The following is a 16,442-nucleotide window of genomic DNA, read 5'->3' on the forward strand; positions in this document are numbered from 1 at the left end:
TATGGCAGTCACACACACACGGGATCATCATGCTTCTGGATGGTATCGTCCACCACACGTGACTTCACAGGTTGGGCCCTTTTACTGAGCAGCTGTCGATCGGAGCTAGAAAGCTACATTACATTATTAATTCCAACACAGTTTCATTGATACCTTGGTTCCACAGAACCTCCCACTCTGAGCTGAGGGCCAAGAGTCCCCATCTGGTGGGAGCCCATCAGACATTAAGGTCATTTCACCCGGCCTGGCCAGACCGCTGAGGCTGCTGGAATGTAGAGGCCTGGACAGACAACCTATATCATCTGGAGCAGACAGAATGTAATATACCTAGTGTATCATTCAACAGAAGTAATAATCTAGTATTACAATTTATTCTCAAGCTCCATATTATCCATAGAACGGGTGTGATAATAGGCAGCAATAAACAAAATCTCTACATTTGGTCATCTCAAATTCATCAGTGGTCCACTCCAGACAGCCTTCACTTTCATTCTAAAAGATCGGGGTCAAGTTCAGAGCCATTGACATTCTCTCTGAATGTATTTAAACTGTTCATGCTGCCAAAGCCATGTCCAATGCAGGAGTCAGCCTTTTAATGGGGAAGATCAGGGAGGACCTTCCCACTAATGGGCACCCACACAGTGTCAGTCTCACACAGACGAGGGCAGCTGAGCATGAATGTAAGTAAGTAGTAACTGTTGGCTTTCGAAGGAGACAGGGGACATGGGGCTAGTGCTGCACATCAACATGAGACTCGCTACCCTGTCCAAGCTGTGACATGATGGATGTCTCTATTTACATCATTACATGTCATCAGGGCTGAGAGCCATACCGTCCACAGCTTCCTGGTCTTAGTTGACAATGACAGAGGTTAATAAATAACTCAAAATACAATCACATTAATATATAAACTAAAAACAGATAGTACACATGTATTTATGGCTTTTAGGTAAAGAAGGAAGGAGTGAGGCTGGTAAATAGGCTAGATGTTGTATGGCTTCGGAGTAGATCCATGTCAGTGCTAGTCTCTCTGCCTCTAGCAGGGTGTGACGTGGACCCTCACCTCTCATGATGTGCCGCACCACTTTGACAGAGCCTCCCCTCAGGTTCAGGATCTGATGCACCCTCTGCTGCAGCTGAGAGGAGAAAGGACAAAGGGTCATGACTGAATCACTAATAATGCTAGCATACTGTACACTTTGCCTCTGTGACATTGTACAGTTACTATATCACTCAGAAGTTAAGCTAAAAAGATAGTGTCTTGACACAACTTCAAATTAGTGGATTTGGCTATTTCAACCACACCCGTTGCTGACAGGTGTATAAAATCGAGCACACAGACATGCAATCTCCATAAACAAACATTTGCACATCCTATGACACCACCTATGCAAAAAGTTAGTTCATAAAATTTCTGCTCTGCTAGAGCTGCCCTGGTCAACTGTAAGTGCTGTTATTGTGAAGTGGAAATGTCTAGGGTCAACAACGGCTCAGCCACGAAGCGGTAGGCCACACAACTCACAGAACGGGCCGCTGAATCGCGTAGCTCGTAAAAATCGTCTGTCCTTGGTTGCAACACTTACTACAGTTTTCCAAACTGCCTCTGGAAGCAACGTCAGCACAATAACCGTTAGGCTGGACCTTCATGAAATGGGTTTCCATGGCAGAGCAGCCGCACACAAGCCCATCCCAAAAAATAAATAAATCGGCAAACGCAATGTCAAGCATCGGCTGGAGTGATGTAAAGCTCGCCGTCATTGGAAACAAGTTCTCTGGCGTGATGAATCACACTTCACCATCTGGCAGTACGACGGACAGATGCCAGGAGAAAGTTACCTACCCGAATGCATAGCGCCAACTGTAAAGTTTGGTGGAGGAGGAAAAATGTTCTGGGGCTGTTCATGGTTCGGCCCCTTAGTTCAAGTGAAGGGAAATCGTAACGCTACAGCATACAACATTCTAGACGATTCTGTTTCAGCATTACAATGCCCCCGTGCACAAAGCGAGGTCCATACAGAAATGCTTTGCTGAGATCGGTGTGGAATAACTTCACTGGCCTGCAGAGCCCTGAACTCAACCCTATCGAACACCTTTGGGATGAATTGGAACACCGACTGCGAGCCAGCCTAATCACCTAACATCAGTGCCTGACCTCACTAATGCTCGTGGCTGAATGGAAGCAAGTTCCTGCAGCAATGTTCCAACATCTAGTGGAAAGCCTTCCCAGAAGAGTGGAGGCTGTTATAGCAGCAAAGGGGGGGGACCAACTCCATATTACTGCCCATGATTTTGGAATGAGATGTTCGACGAGCAGGTGTCCACATACTTTTGGTTGTGTAGTGTACCTACAAGGTACCAAATACAAGTAGCCGAATCTTCATATGTACTCTGCATACAGTAGGTATTTTTCATATTTAATGTAAATCAGCCCATGGCCCTACCTGGGATATCCCTGAGTTGCTGATCTCCACCATGATATAACAGAGCAACTGGAGGACAAACAGCCCAGCATCCAGCCTCCGTAGGTAGAACTCATCCTCCATCACATCATCCAGAATCTCACCACGTTTAACCATGTCCTGTTACACACACACACACACACACACACACACACACACAAAAAACATAATTAAAGAAATAATATTCAAGTGTTATTTGTCAACCTTTCCAAATCCAATCTCTTTTTGATCAAGTCAACACACATATCAATTGATTTAAGACTTAAGTGGCCAGGGGGTCTGCTCTGCTGCTTCTGCTCGCATGCACACCTGCATAGTTATCCATCTTAACAAAGCTGTCCATATGCCAATAACGTATGGCTGTCAAAACACAACGGCCACATTAATCATCATGAGCCATGCAACCGGACCGAGGAGAAGCGGCTTCTAGCATGTGGTGCATAACTCCTAACCATGACGACTTGACACCTGAGAAGAACTGCAACAGAACCGTGATGTGCATGTTAGCTCTCACCCTGCTGTCAGCCCAGGTGGAGAACATGACAGTTGGCATTCTTTACTGGATATAATTGCACCAATAGACATCAGCCTCCCCCTCAGGACTAAATCTATTTTCAAGGGATATTCTGGCATCAGAGAGGGAGGCATATTGCTGGCATGCACACAGCAGCAGTCAGTGTGCTCTAGTAGTCATACACAAGGGCATCCAACAGGAATATTAATCCGTGCTCTATATATGAGCAAACAAACAGGATCCTTTAAAGAGGTTTGTGATGAAAACAAACTGCTCTTCAAATGTGGATCCAGAGGGCAGTACCGAGTGCTTGACATTCAGATTCAAATACTGACGCCTGTCAGTTGACTTTAATTTGAAAGCATTACAACATTGAAGGGCTCCATTTCTTTAAATAAATCATATCAAGACACATTCAAGCTAGGCTAATTTATGACGTAAAAATATCTTTAGTATGCTAATATCAAAGACTAAACTATTTTGGGACATGTAAGCATTTGCAACTCTAGCCTATTTAGATGTGAAACTATAGACCTACCTACCCATGATTGAAACAATGTTTAAAAAGACATCTGGGGATATAGCTGGTGCAGCTTTCAGAACAAAACTCCTGCCTGTTCTGAGACGGTCATCTCATATAGGCTACTGCATCAGACCAAGTGGATAAAAAAATGTCTGTATATGCTAATGTATAGCGAACCCTAGGGACAAGGGGACTGGCAAACCTACCAGCTAGTCTGTCCTCATTACTCTGAAAATAATTGGAGTGGAGAAAAACTTTTTCAAAGGAAGCCTGGACGACTTAATCAAGGAATGAGGCCTGACAACCAACCACCAAGGAGAAAGTAATGAGGACCGATTTTCAGTCTCTTCTCCATTCCACATCCTGGTCCAGTACAGGTGTTAATATGACAACAGCAAAATGGAACAAATGCTGGCTCCATGCTTTTCCTCTGGTGGAATGCAAAGAATTAAAGTTACTTCTTTGTCAGCACTTTCCCTGAGCTTACTGTAGCCCTCCGTACACCAGAGGGCTTACCGAATCAGCTTACTTGTGTGGTGTAAGAGTAGGTGATAAAACTTGAACAGGGAGAGATGCTGATTTTCACTTTTGATAGTTGCACAGATTAACATTTAGGCTTTTCAGAAATCAAATGGCATTTCTCTATTTTGATCCTACCCTAGGTAATAGAATCCCAGAAATACAGGCAACCACCTACACACAAACGTACACACTTTAAACCATCACAAGGATCAATAAGACTCCAGCGGTTGGCTGGGAGATGATGCTGCGCAATAGGACCCATCCCTACCCAGCTCCCATCAATCCCACAGCACACAGCCCTCCTACACACAGAGGATGAGGCAATAGATGTCTGAGCAATAGCTCCATTCTCTTAATGAGGCTGGAGCAGGTAATGGGAGGAAGACAGGAAGCAGGGAGAGAGAGGAGCAAAAATATCCAAAAAGCATTGAAACCATCCACCAACACTTAAAATTGGATGAAAGGTAAACTACATGACCAAAAGTATGTGAACACCTGACATCAAACATGTCATTCCAAAATCATGGGCATTAATATAGAGTTGGTCCCCCTTTGTACTATAACAGCCTCCAATCTTCTGGGAAGGCTTTTCACTAGATGTTGTAACATTGCTGCAGGAACTTGCGTCCATTCAGCCACAAGAGCATTAGTGAGGTCGGTCACTGATGTTGGGCGATTAGGCCTGGCTCGCCGTCGGCAATCCAATTCATCCCAAAGGTGTTTGATGGGGTTGAGGTCAGGGCTCTGTGCAAGTTCTTCCATACCGCTCACAGCAAACCATTTCCGTATGGGCCCTTCCCCAAACTGTTGCCACAAAGTTGGAAGAACAGAATAATCTAGAATTTAGGGCTGACCCCAATTAGTCAACTGGTGGATTGTTTGGTCATTAGGCTGTTGTTCGACCAAGATTATTTCAGTCAAGCAGTAACAAATAGATAGCACAGGAGGTCGGTGGCACTTTAACAGAGGAGAACAGGCTCGTTCTAATGACTGGAACCAAATGTTTAACAATGCGAAGGGCTCTGTACAGCTCCACATTGACATGATTGGTTGACGGTAGGCGGGGGCGGAACATCCTGTAGAAATAACAAACTCACTTCCTTGACAACAGATCTGCACTGCTCCGTGAAGCATGAATGCCCTGACTTCTGCTGAGGCCGTATCACCGTATCACCGTAAATGCTGCATGCCCAGACGCACAATGCACTTCTCTCTGCTGAACGCGCACACTCCCGCCAATTTGTGCACATTCATTGTATGAATTGTTTGCGTTTGATTGTTGGCGTATATCAATTTCCAATTACCTATATCACCAGTAGTACATATACTGTTATAAATAAGAAATTAATCTACAATGTTTGTTACTTTGGTTAGGGTAATTTCTGTTAATGCATTCAATATTATTATTCCAGTCTTCCCTTTATCATTGTCGGACTGGACACGTTGTTTGCAGAGTGCACAACCTATGCTACATTTGTGAGAAACAAGTTTTGTTTTATTTCATTCGATTTATGAATTTTGTCAACTTAGTCATTGTATTTTATTTGGAGAACTTCTGTCAATGTTGAGTAAGGGAATGTAGGCATATAAATGTGCCCATTTGGGGATCTGATACTATTTCTGGTTTGCTCAATGAGTTCAAGCAGTAGAACATTTGAGGTGCTAGGACTCCAGTGCTCCAGTGAGCTCCTGCCCAAGTCAAGCACGGCTTCTTATCCCTTGTGCAAAGCCTACAGCTGTGTCTGTCCCGAGCTCACTGGCATGGGAAACTGAGGGCCCAGAATATACAACGTTGCAAGTTCGCTAGCACAAGCATTGGGCTGGACCCACATAAGTTATTAATAGTTACAATGTGTCAAGTTCATTGCAGACAGGCCATGTGTAGCCAATGTGATTTACAGGATATTTAATTTTTAAAATCAGGATATTTTCTAACTGCAGACTGCAATGTTTTTATTTGTTGGCATTGTGTAGGCTATTTTTACATAGTTGGCAAAGGCAAAATAAGTTACTTTTTATGTTTGTATTATTTTCAATTAGATTTGGGTATAATTTTGATTAACCACATGACAATGATTCAGACATGAAAACATTATAATTGAAACTTTCACAAAAACGTGCATGTGAAAACCATAAAAGGCATGCAGATTGGTAGAAATGGTAAGATAAATTGGCATTCCACATGAGAAAGGTCTCCGCCGACTCCTTTAGCCAATTACCAGCTACTTCAAGAGAGTAATGGCAGAACCTGTGAAAGCCAGCAGGAGTGGGATGAGAACAGTTGGGTCAGGTTCAGGTTTTTTTCTTCTTGTTATCTATAACTCTGGCGCCCTCGAGGCATTTGTCTAATTTCATCAAACCGTAAGCTTAAAGCATCAGACAAGCTCAATGCATATAGTTGATTTTCAAAAAAAACAAAAACAGGTTATGGGAATATATATATCGATTGGTCGAAAGAACAGACAACTTTTGGTAGACCAACATAGATTTTTGTTTTTTTTGCCGGAGTCAACCCTAATGTTGCTGTATGCTGTAGCGATAAGATTTCCCTTCACTGGAACTCAGGAACCTCGCCCGAACCATGAAAAATAGCCCCAGACCATTATTCCTCCTCCAGCAAACTTTACAGTTGGCACTATGCAGTCGGGCAGGTAGCGTTCTCATGGCATCTGCCAAACCCAGATTTGTCAGTTGGACTGACAGATGGTGAAGCGCGATTCATCACTCCAGAGAACGCTTTTCCACTGCTCCAGAGTCCGGCGAGCTTTACACCACTCCAGCCGACGCTTGAAATTGCGCATGGTAATCTTAGGCTTGAGTGCAGCTGCTCGGCCATGGAAACGCATTTCATGAAGCTCCCGGCGAACAGTTCTCGTGCAGACGTTGCTTCCAGAGGCCGTTTGGAACTCAGTAGTGAGTGTTGCAACCGAGGACAGACGATTTTTACAAACTACACGCTTCAGCACTCGGCGGTCCCATTCTGTGAGCTTGTGTGGCCTACCACTTTGCGGCTGAACCGTTGTTGCGCTTCACTTTTTTCCACTTCACAATAACAGCACTTACAGTTGACCGGGGCAGCTCTAGCAGGGCAGAAACCTGACGAACTGACTTGTTGGAAAGGTGGCATACTATGACGGTGCCAGGTTGAAAGTCACTGAGCTCTTCAGTTCGGGCTATTCTACTGCCAATGTTTGTCTAAGGAGATTGCATGGCTGTGTACTCAATATTATAAACCTGTCAGCAACGGCTGTGGCTGAAATAGCGGAATCCACTAATTTGAAGGGGTGTCCACATACTTTTGTATATATAGTGCATGCTAGGCTATAGACAAGGTTGGTAAAGGCAAGAGAAAGGCTCATTTCTGGACACTTTGAAATACTTTTCATCATTGATGCATCCAGTTACAGTGCCTTGGAAAAATATTAATTCCCCTTGCGTTTTTCCTATTTTGTTGCATTACAACCTGTAATTTAAATGAAATTTTATTTGGATTTCATGTAATGGACAGACACAACATTTGATGAAGTGAAATGAAAAAAATAACTTGTTTCTAAAAAATAAAAAAACGGAAGTGTGGTGCGTGCATACCCCCTTTTCTATGAAGCCTCTAAATAAGATCTGGTGCAACCAATTACCTTCAGACGTCACATAATTAGTTAAATAAAGTCCACCTGTGTCCAATCTAAGAGTCACATGATCTCAGTATATATACAGCTGTTCTGAAAGGCCCCAGTGCCAGCAATACCACTAAGCAAGGGGCACCATGAAGACCAAGGAGCTCTCCAAACAAATCTGGGACAAAGTTGTGGAGAAGTACAGATCAGGGTTGGGTTATAAAAAAAATATCGCAGACCAGGCAAGGAGGGCATTAATCAGAAAGGCAACAAAGAGACCAAAGATAACCCTGAAGAAGCTCCACAACGGAGATTGGAGTATCTGTCCATAGGACCACTTAAGCGGTACACTCCACAGAGCTGGGCTATACAGAAGAGTGGCCAGAAAAAAGCCATTGCTTAAAGAAAATAATAAGCAAACACATTTGGTGTTCACCAAAAGTAATGTGGGTGACTCACCAAAGATATGGAAGAAGGTACTCTGGTCAGATGAGACTAAAATTGAGCTTTTTGGCCATCAAGGAAAACGCTATGTCTGACGCAAACCCAACACCTCTCATCACCCCGAGAACATCCCTACAGTGAAGCGTGGTGGCAGCATCATGCTGTATCGGCAGGGACTGGGAAACTGGTCAGAATTGAAGGATGCCGCTAAATATTGGGAAATTGTTGAGGGAAATCGATTTCAGTCTGCCAGAGACTGGGACGGAGGTTCACCTTCCAGCAGGACAATGACCCTAAGCATACTGCTAAAGCAAAACGAGTGGTTTAAATATTAAATTTTTTTGAAATGGCCTAGTCAAAGCCCAGACTTCAATCCAATTGAGAATCTGTGGTATGACTTAAAGATTGCTGTACACAAGCAGAACCGATCCAACTTGAAGGAGCTGGAGCAGGTTTGCCTTGAAGAAGGGGCAAAAATCCCAGTGGGTAGATGTGCCAAGCTTATAATGAGACATACTCCAAGAGACTTGCAGCTGTAATTGCTGCAAAAGGTAGCTCTACAAAATACTGACTGAGGGGGGGTGAATAGTTTTGCACACTCAAGTTCTGTTTTTTTGTCTTATTTCTTCAAAGTGGTAGGCATGTTGTGTAAATCAAACGATACAAACCCGCAAAACAATCTATTTTACTACCAGCCTGTAAGGCAACAACATATGAAAAATGCCAAGGGGTGAACACTTTCGCAAGTTACTGTATGAATGCTGTTTGCATGTAGAATGTGCAGCCCTGTATGTCTATAGCATGACCATTAGGATAGTGTGGCTACTAGAGGAGCTGCAGGTAGTTAGACTACTCCTCGTTCCCTGCCTGCAGTCAGCAGAGACCTGACTAACCTGACAGGGGCTACAGCTGTAATTACTTGTCGGCGCTAATCAATTTCACAGCAACTTAGCACCGTCATCTCTCTGCCTCGGCCTGCCTCGAAAGCAGAAATGAGAGAGAGTGGGTGAGGAGTTGGGGGGGGGGGGGGGGGGCAGACGTGGGGACTAGTGCCTTAACACAACCTTTAAATAGAAGATGAGATGAGTTTAATCAATTGCAAACAACTGATATTTCCAGGTTCTCAGTACTGCACTGAGGAATTTTGCCATATTGTGGTCGGTCTCAGACATGTTTTACTTTAATCAATTTCCAAGAGCATCATTATTATCACCAAGAAAGAGGGATGAGGGAGGGGAAATAAGCAGCTTATTAAATTCAGGTCCGGAGGACTCCTCTGATGACGAGAAGTACACTCCTGCGGAGTAGAAAAGGAAAACATTTTGCTTACCCTAAAAAATAACACCTGAACGAGAGTGGACTAATAAAAACAGAACCGCTGACGGCAGCCAGTTGTACAAAGGAAGTGGAAGGGGCACAGGACACAGCAGGAAATGGCATCTTTATAGATAGACATGAGAGAAGATCCCAGACAGGACTGAAATAACATACATAAAGTATTAGTTACCTACGTTTCTTCAATCTGTAATGAAACTAAATATATTCTCATTTTGAACAATGTACTAGGGCTATCCATGTGCATCAAGATAGTGAAGACAGAAAATGTGTTCTTTGGGTGTCATTTGGTCATACTTGCACTCAAAAGTAATGGGGAATGTCAAGCCGTGTCAAGCTGTCACCCTTTAATTTACAATGTCAAATCAATGGGGGTCAAATAAAATAATTGCTCATCAGATATGAATCTTAAAGCCATCTCCCTCTTAAAACTCTACCTTCTCCTTTTCTCTCTCTCCTGCTGGAGAAGATAATTCTCTTATCTGGCTCTTTCCATCTGGCTGAGGGAGCACAGCACAGTCTGGGCCTCACACATTCTCTGGGATCACAGGGTATCAGACTCAAACACTGCCTTGCTTACCTGTGGCTGATCGGATCTCATTGGGCATCTCTGCCTGTAACAATGGAGGGGGATTCCAGCCACAAAAAGCAAGCAGACATAACCCTCACACAGCAACATATTCTGAGTGGGTCCATGCAGCAGAAGCTGGGGAGTTAATGTAGATAATAACATTATATTTGGGCATTGGATTTAAATCAAGGATTCCAGCCTCTCTCCAAGCTAGCCCCTAGTCCTGAAGTTGTGACAATTACAAGTCTATCTAAAATGACTCTTCTTATCTGGACACTTATCTGCCCTTGTTTCAGAATTATTGTCAGCCGAGGTTAGAATTCAGGCTGTTGGTAGCGGAGGGGGGTAGGGGTAGGACCCTTACATGTTTCTCTCCTTCAATCCTCTTGTCAGCCAGCTGAACAGCTTCCAGGTACTTAAAATGCAGCTCCATCAGTCTATCAACCTGTAGGACAGAGGGAGAAGACATCAGACACCAATACAAGGAACTATTTACAAAATCCCCAGGTAGTGAGAAAATAGAATTCAGACAGTCAGAGGCAGGCATGTAGTATGTCTACGACCGTGTCTGTAGAACTACTCAGGTAGACTGTTGTCTCGAGAACTTAACATGCAAAACCCGAACAATGGGGCACATTATTCCTTATGAACTTTCAGAAATGTCTCTTTTTTTATCTGCACAGTGGTGGATCTGTGAAGATCTCACCTTCTCACAGTCATTCTCTGTGAACTTGCTGAGGAGCCTCGTCCTCTGCTGGGCTTTCAAGTTCCGCAGGCAGGAAGCAATGATGGAGCACACGTGTTCTGCAAAGGGAAAAAAACAATATCAGTTCCACTGTGGCTTCACCAAGGTAGCTCAGCTTCATCTTCATGAGGTGTTAGAAGTAAGTAGCCTAGTGTTATTGAACCCACAGTGCTAATATTATACTGTACGTAAAAATAATATGCATTTTCAGAATTCATAGGAGCAACAGACTATTGTAAAACGGATTATATTCCAAGATCAGGTTACAGTCTGGCAGTGGCAGGAATGGAAACACAATGATTAGGACTGATGATAATTTGCTATTAATATGCAGAGAGAAGCATGGAAAATACAAAGTAATGAAATTTAAAAATCAATTTTCATTAAAGACTTGCTGTAATGTTCCACAACCGTTATGCTTGTCATTGAATATAATTTTCTGGTGGTGATAAAAAAGTCCTTCTGTATAGGGTGTGTGGCCATTTAATGAGCCTGTGCTCCAAAATCTCTGGTTAATTGACAAAATTAGTAACAAAAGGCAATTGGTCCTACGAGTGCTATTGTTAACCTAATAACCAAAACACACTTCACAGAACATTTACTCTACCCCAGTGACACACCACTTTTGTTCCAGCTTACACCTGCATCTGACATTTAGACCCAAATCTGACTAAATAATATGCTTATGAATAGGCCACACACAAAATACTAAAACAAAAGACGGAAAAATAACAGTTACATGCTGATATGAAACTGGAATTTGACAATTAATAAGAGGTCAATTTCTAAGTTCAATTTATCTTGGAAGTTGCTAAGCAACAAGCACAAGACTTTATTCTATTTTGGTTTAAGACTCATCTTCAGGAAGGTGCTCAATACTGCTCTCCCATGTGCCACTTATCAACACATTTTGCAAGAGAGATACATGCCATACAAAGCAAGCCAACAACTCTATTCACTAGTTTTATAATTAACTGTTTGTGTTTATTATGATAGGTTTTACCATCTTAAGCTAATGTCAACAAGTGGACTGTCTACACATAATGAGGGGAATACAACTTCCGGGGACATTAGTTTGTCAACATAAGCCGAGTGGTAATTGTTGTCAGCACCTTGACACCACCGTGGGATGTTATTGATCGCTACTGGACACTCTACACAAACAAGATCGATGCTGATTAAGACATACCCTTGTCATCCAGTGAGGGAGTGTCGTTAGACTACTGATGGCATGGGAGTTGCTGTCACTTCTCAAGCTTTAGGAGCTACACCATGCTGATCAGAAATCTTCAGCTTTTTTAAAAATGAACAGCCAAACAACTGAGCAAGGCAAGTATACATGACCAAAGATATACATTTCAATGGAAAAATATCACCCACCCTCTTATTATAAACTCATATTTTGGCAGTCACAGTGATAGGTCTATTTCCCCACTAAATACTGTACAATAAGAGGGACATCAAATTCAGGAAGTAAACAAACAGAGGCAGCATGTTCATCAAACAGCACCACAGAAAGGAAGTGCTGTCTCAGCTCTCCCCATCTCCAGAGGACCAGTGTTACATGGGCACAGTGGGAGTGTGATGGTTGGGTGGGTAAATTAGGACATCATTAAAGCTAGTATAAGAAGTGCCTCTGGTGAAGGACTGGGACCACTGCAAAGACTCCCTGGGCTGAGCTGCAGAAGGCTGTGGAAGAAGTACTAGTCTGCAGTCGGTGGCAGTTCAACTCAAAGTCTGAGTGTGTTACAGTACCACTTGGGTTGTGTCTTAAATGCCACCCTATTCCTTATATAGTTCAATACTTTTAACAAAAGCCATGGGCCCTGGTCATAAGTAGTGCACTATATCAGGTATAGGTTTCCATTTCAGATGCAGCCCTGGCCTTTACCCTAGGCCAGATCTGCTCCTCTCGAATGAGTGTCTTCACTACGGCACACTCCAGAGCCCCTCAATGAGAAAAGCCATTAGCCACAGGGCCATGGTCACAGTGTGACATTCCACAGCCTGATCATTACACCCCAAGTGATAGAAGGCTTCAGCTTGAACACCTAGCAGTAATAACAGCTCCATTAAATGTATGTAACTTATATGATGAATTTCTGCTGATAAATAGCCTACTGCAGGTTTTAGGCCTACTTACGGCATGTAATCCTATTGGTTTGTTTGGTTTTGACGGGTTCCTGTTACAGTAAATTGCACAAAGCAAAACCTTGCCACCTGTCAGGCCACTTTCTGTACCCACACTTGGATGGTTCCACGTGGTTGGTGCAACTGAGGGGTTGTTCATCTAAATGATTTCAAAGAAGAATATAGGGTCTTCATTATTTGAAAAAATTATAATAAGATAACATAACTAGTGTCGAAATAAAAGGAATGGGTGAACGTGCTTAATTTTTTTAATACAGTATGGTTAACTGTATTGTTAATGATTTATTCAACTCTCTCCGTATCACGATTCTATAAAACATCCGACAGACCAATGTAATTTCAGTGAACAAATTGGGGGGTGGTCACAATAAAACATTTTTTTTTTTACCGCTATCAGTTACCTTCTGATGAGTCCCATGATGGTTCGGACGCTACAGAAGTTGGCTCATCAGACGAGTCAACGGAGAACACCATCGTATTCGTGAGAGTCTCATCTTTCCAGAGTGGTCATATTAGTTTGTACTCCAAACTGTTCGGATGGAACAGACATTTTCATGAGAAAAACCATTTCAGGATGTCTCATGGTCAACAAACACCGCTGTAGCTTGGCCTCTTTCCACCGTAGATGTGGAAGGACGACAGAAAACTCAATTCACCGCATCTGCCCATGTTAAACTGGCAGATTTTGATGGGGATTTTTGTATTTATTATTGGCCTCCCGAGTGGCGCAGTTGTCTAAGGCACTGCATCTCAGTGTAAGAGATGTAACCCCCCCAAAAAAATCTAAATCAAATCAAAGTTTTTGTCACGTGCGCCGAATACAATACAAATAGTCCGGGTAGCCATTTGATTACCTGTTCAGGAGTCTTATGGCTTGGGGGTAAAAACTGTTGAGAAGCCTTTTTGTCCTAGACTTGGCACTCCGGTACCGCTTGCCATGCGGTAGTAGAGAGAACAGTCTATGAATGCGGTGGCTGGGGTCTTTGACAATTTTTAGGGCCTTCCTCTGACACCGCCTGGTGTGGAGGTACTGGATGGCAGGCAGCTTAGACCCAGTAATGTTCTGTACGCACTACCCTCTGCAGTGCCTTGCGGTCAGAGGCCGAGCAATTGCCGTACCAAGCATTGATGCAACCAGTCAGGATGCTCTAGATGTTGCAACTGTAGAACCTTTTGAGGATCTCAGGACCCATGCCAAATCTTTGTAGTTTCCTGAGGGGGAATAGGCTTTGTCGTGCCCTCTTCACATCTGTCTTGGTGTGTTTGGACCATTCTACTTTGTTGTTTATGTGGACACCAAGGAACTTGAAGCTCTCAACCTGCTCCACTACAGCCCTGTCGATGAGAATGGGGGCGTGCTCGGTCCTCCTTTTGCTGTAGTCCACAATCATCTCCTTAGTTTTGGTTACGTTGAGGGATAGGTTGTTATTCTGGCACCACCCGGCCAGGTCTCTGACCACCTCCCTATAGGCTGTCTCGTCATTGATCAGGTCTACCACTGTTGTGTCATCTGCAAACTTAAATGATGGTGTTGGAGTCGTGCCTGGCCATGCAGTCGTGGGTGAACAGGGAGTACAGGAAAGGACTGAGCACGCACCCCAAATGTCAGTTAATCGCCTAGCACTAGTTAATGGACTCATGCAACTAAACTAAAACACAATGGTATATCAAATACAGGCACGCTGTGTTCCAGAATTACACATAATAACAACGGTTTAACCCCATTCGCTCAATACAGGTAGACCACATTAAGGCCAACTGTTCATTAGACATGACCTAGAAAAATGATGCAGATCCTCCCGTTTGAATACAACATCTATTAGCCTTATCAAAAGGCAAATCACAACAAGACATAGCATACTATAGACTGCAATGTTGGTCTCAGGTCTCCCAATTGATAGAGGAGCAGCATGGTTGCTTCTGCTGCTGGTTTCTCATAGGCTCACCACACCGCTCGCCCACATCGCTCGCGTGCGAGTGTTGCAAAATAAATTTAGAAATCTGTTATTCAATTATAGCACCCACACTGCTCGCTCGCACGCGTCAACAAGCGTCTGCGTTGCCACAGGCTAAAATATAAGTAATACTATGAAAGTTTAGATGCCAATCACCATATAAGTTAAACGATGAAAAGGCCTGGAAGGAGAAGAGACGACTAGAAATGACTCAGTTGACTGTTTTATGTGTGGATTATTTGTCTGAGTAGAAGACCTTGTGCACTTCAGGTAAAATAACAACAATGTTTATATCCCAGGACAAATTAGCTAGCAACAGCAAGCTAGCTAAATAGGACAAATTAGCTGGCAAGTGTAAGCTAACTATGTTTAATGCTTTTTGACCTGTTCCCAAACTATGTAATTGGTTCAGAGTTTGTTTTGATATTTTAACCTGCGTGTCGTGATCGCGTTTGGTGTGGGGGGGCAAAATAAATATGCACGATGGCGGTTTGGGTTCCGTGTCAAGGTTGCTCAATGCAGCAGTGTGCTTGACCAGCTCTAACTGCTTCCTCTCCTCCTTGGTAAATAATTAGAGGAAACGCACAACTCATCATCAACTTAAAAAGACTACACTGCCACCCCACTACCACCATGCCAATCCATAGTGCCCCATCTTCCATAAATCAGCAGCAGGAGAGAACAACACAATGCTTTCCATAGACCCTGCAGCAGAGTGGTGGACAAGTGAAAAACATTAATGAGGAAATAATACCAATCTCTGGGAGAGCTAGCATAGCGTCGGCTGTGAACAGTCTCAGTCTAGAATGGTGATCAGATTCATGGGTGAGGAGACTTTCTATTCCAGTCCAAGAGAACCAGAACAAGGTGATGCAATTTGACAAATAAATGGTCCATGTTACTGCTGTATTACCATGATTAACACCTATTGAAAATATAATCTACAAAGAAAAACTGCTACACGTCAACCTAGAGCAGCCATTAAAGTTAGAATCCGTAGCGGTGATAATGCCACGTCTGTTTTTGATATTACAACAAGGGCGTCGGACATCATTGCACTCGCGATTTAACAGTAGAGTATGTACTACATTTTAATTTTTGTTACCTTAATGCTGGAGCTCCTCTCTGTCGTTTCATAAAAACAATAACAAATGTGCCTGGGGCAGCCAGCGGCGATTTTTCACCTAATGCAGATCTCAGCTTTAATGCAAATAGCAAAGAGGGCCACGCTGCAATTGAGCTCAGAGGAGCAGTAGAGGTTAAGGGTGACAGGTCCTGACAGCTCGCCGCTGGGGAGAGATTGAACCAGAACCAGCCGTGCCCTGAGGAAAGCAATCAACCCTTAAGAGTAGACCACAGGCACCTCTGCAAAGTACAGGCTCCCATCTATACGGTCTGAGAATCCCACTATACCTGACTAGAATAGTCCAGGGGAAGAATTCACTGACATGGCTGGGCTGTACTTTATAAGGTATTTTGATTGTCGACACCCATGTGATGCCTACACTATGGCTCCTATCACTGCTGGGTATCAGCAACAATGAAATGGATTGACCAAGTTTCAAACCAATTCAAAAGAGATTTGTATGCAGGTATGCATGAGTTTCTT

General features: G+C 43.3%; 1 protein-coding gene across 2 annotated transcripts in view; it reads right to left on the minus strand.

Moving 5' to 3' along the window:
- The window catches only part of LOC139367673 (beta-catenin-like protein 1), a 40,318-nt gene that overhangs the window by 1,879 nt on the left and 21,997 nt on the right, over positions 1-16,442 (minus strand). For both annotated transcript variants that reach the window (XM_071105955.1, XM_071105956.1), the window contains exons 12-15: positions 10,689-10,786; positions 10,347-10,427; positions 2,442-2,579; positions 1,064-1,136 (exon numbers count right to left, since the gene is read on the minus strand). In XM_071105955.1, the coding sequence (XP_070962056.1) occupies positions 1,064-1,136; positions 2,442-2,579; positions 10,347-10,427; positions 10,689-10,786 (390 nt within the window). The remainder of the gene's footprint in view (positions 1-1,063; positions 1,137-2,441; positions 2,580-10,346; positions 10,428-10,688; positions 10,787-16,442) is intronic.

The sequence above is a fragment of the Oncorhynchus clarkii genome, chromosome 16 (assembly GCF_045791955.1).
Source record: "Oncorhynchus clarkii lewisi isolate Uvic-CL-2024 chromosome 16, UVic_Ocla_1.0, whole genome shotgun sequence".
NCBI classification, from domain to species: Eukaryota; Metazoa; Chordata; class Actinopteri; order Salmoniformes; family Salmonidae; genus Oncorhynchus; species Oncorhynchus clarkii.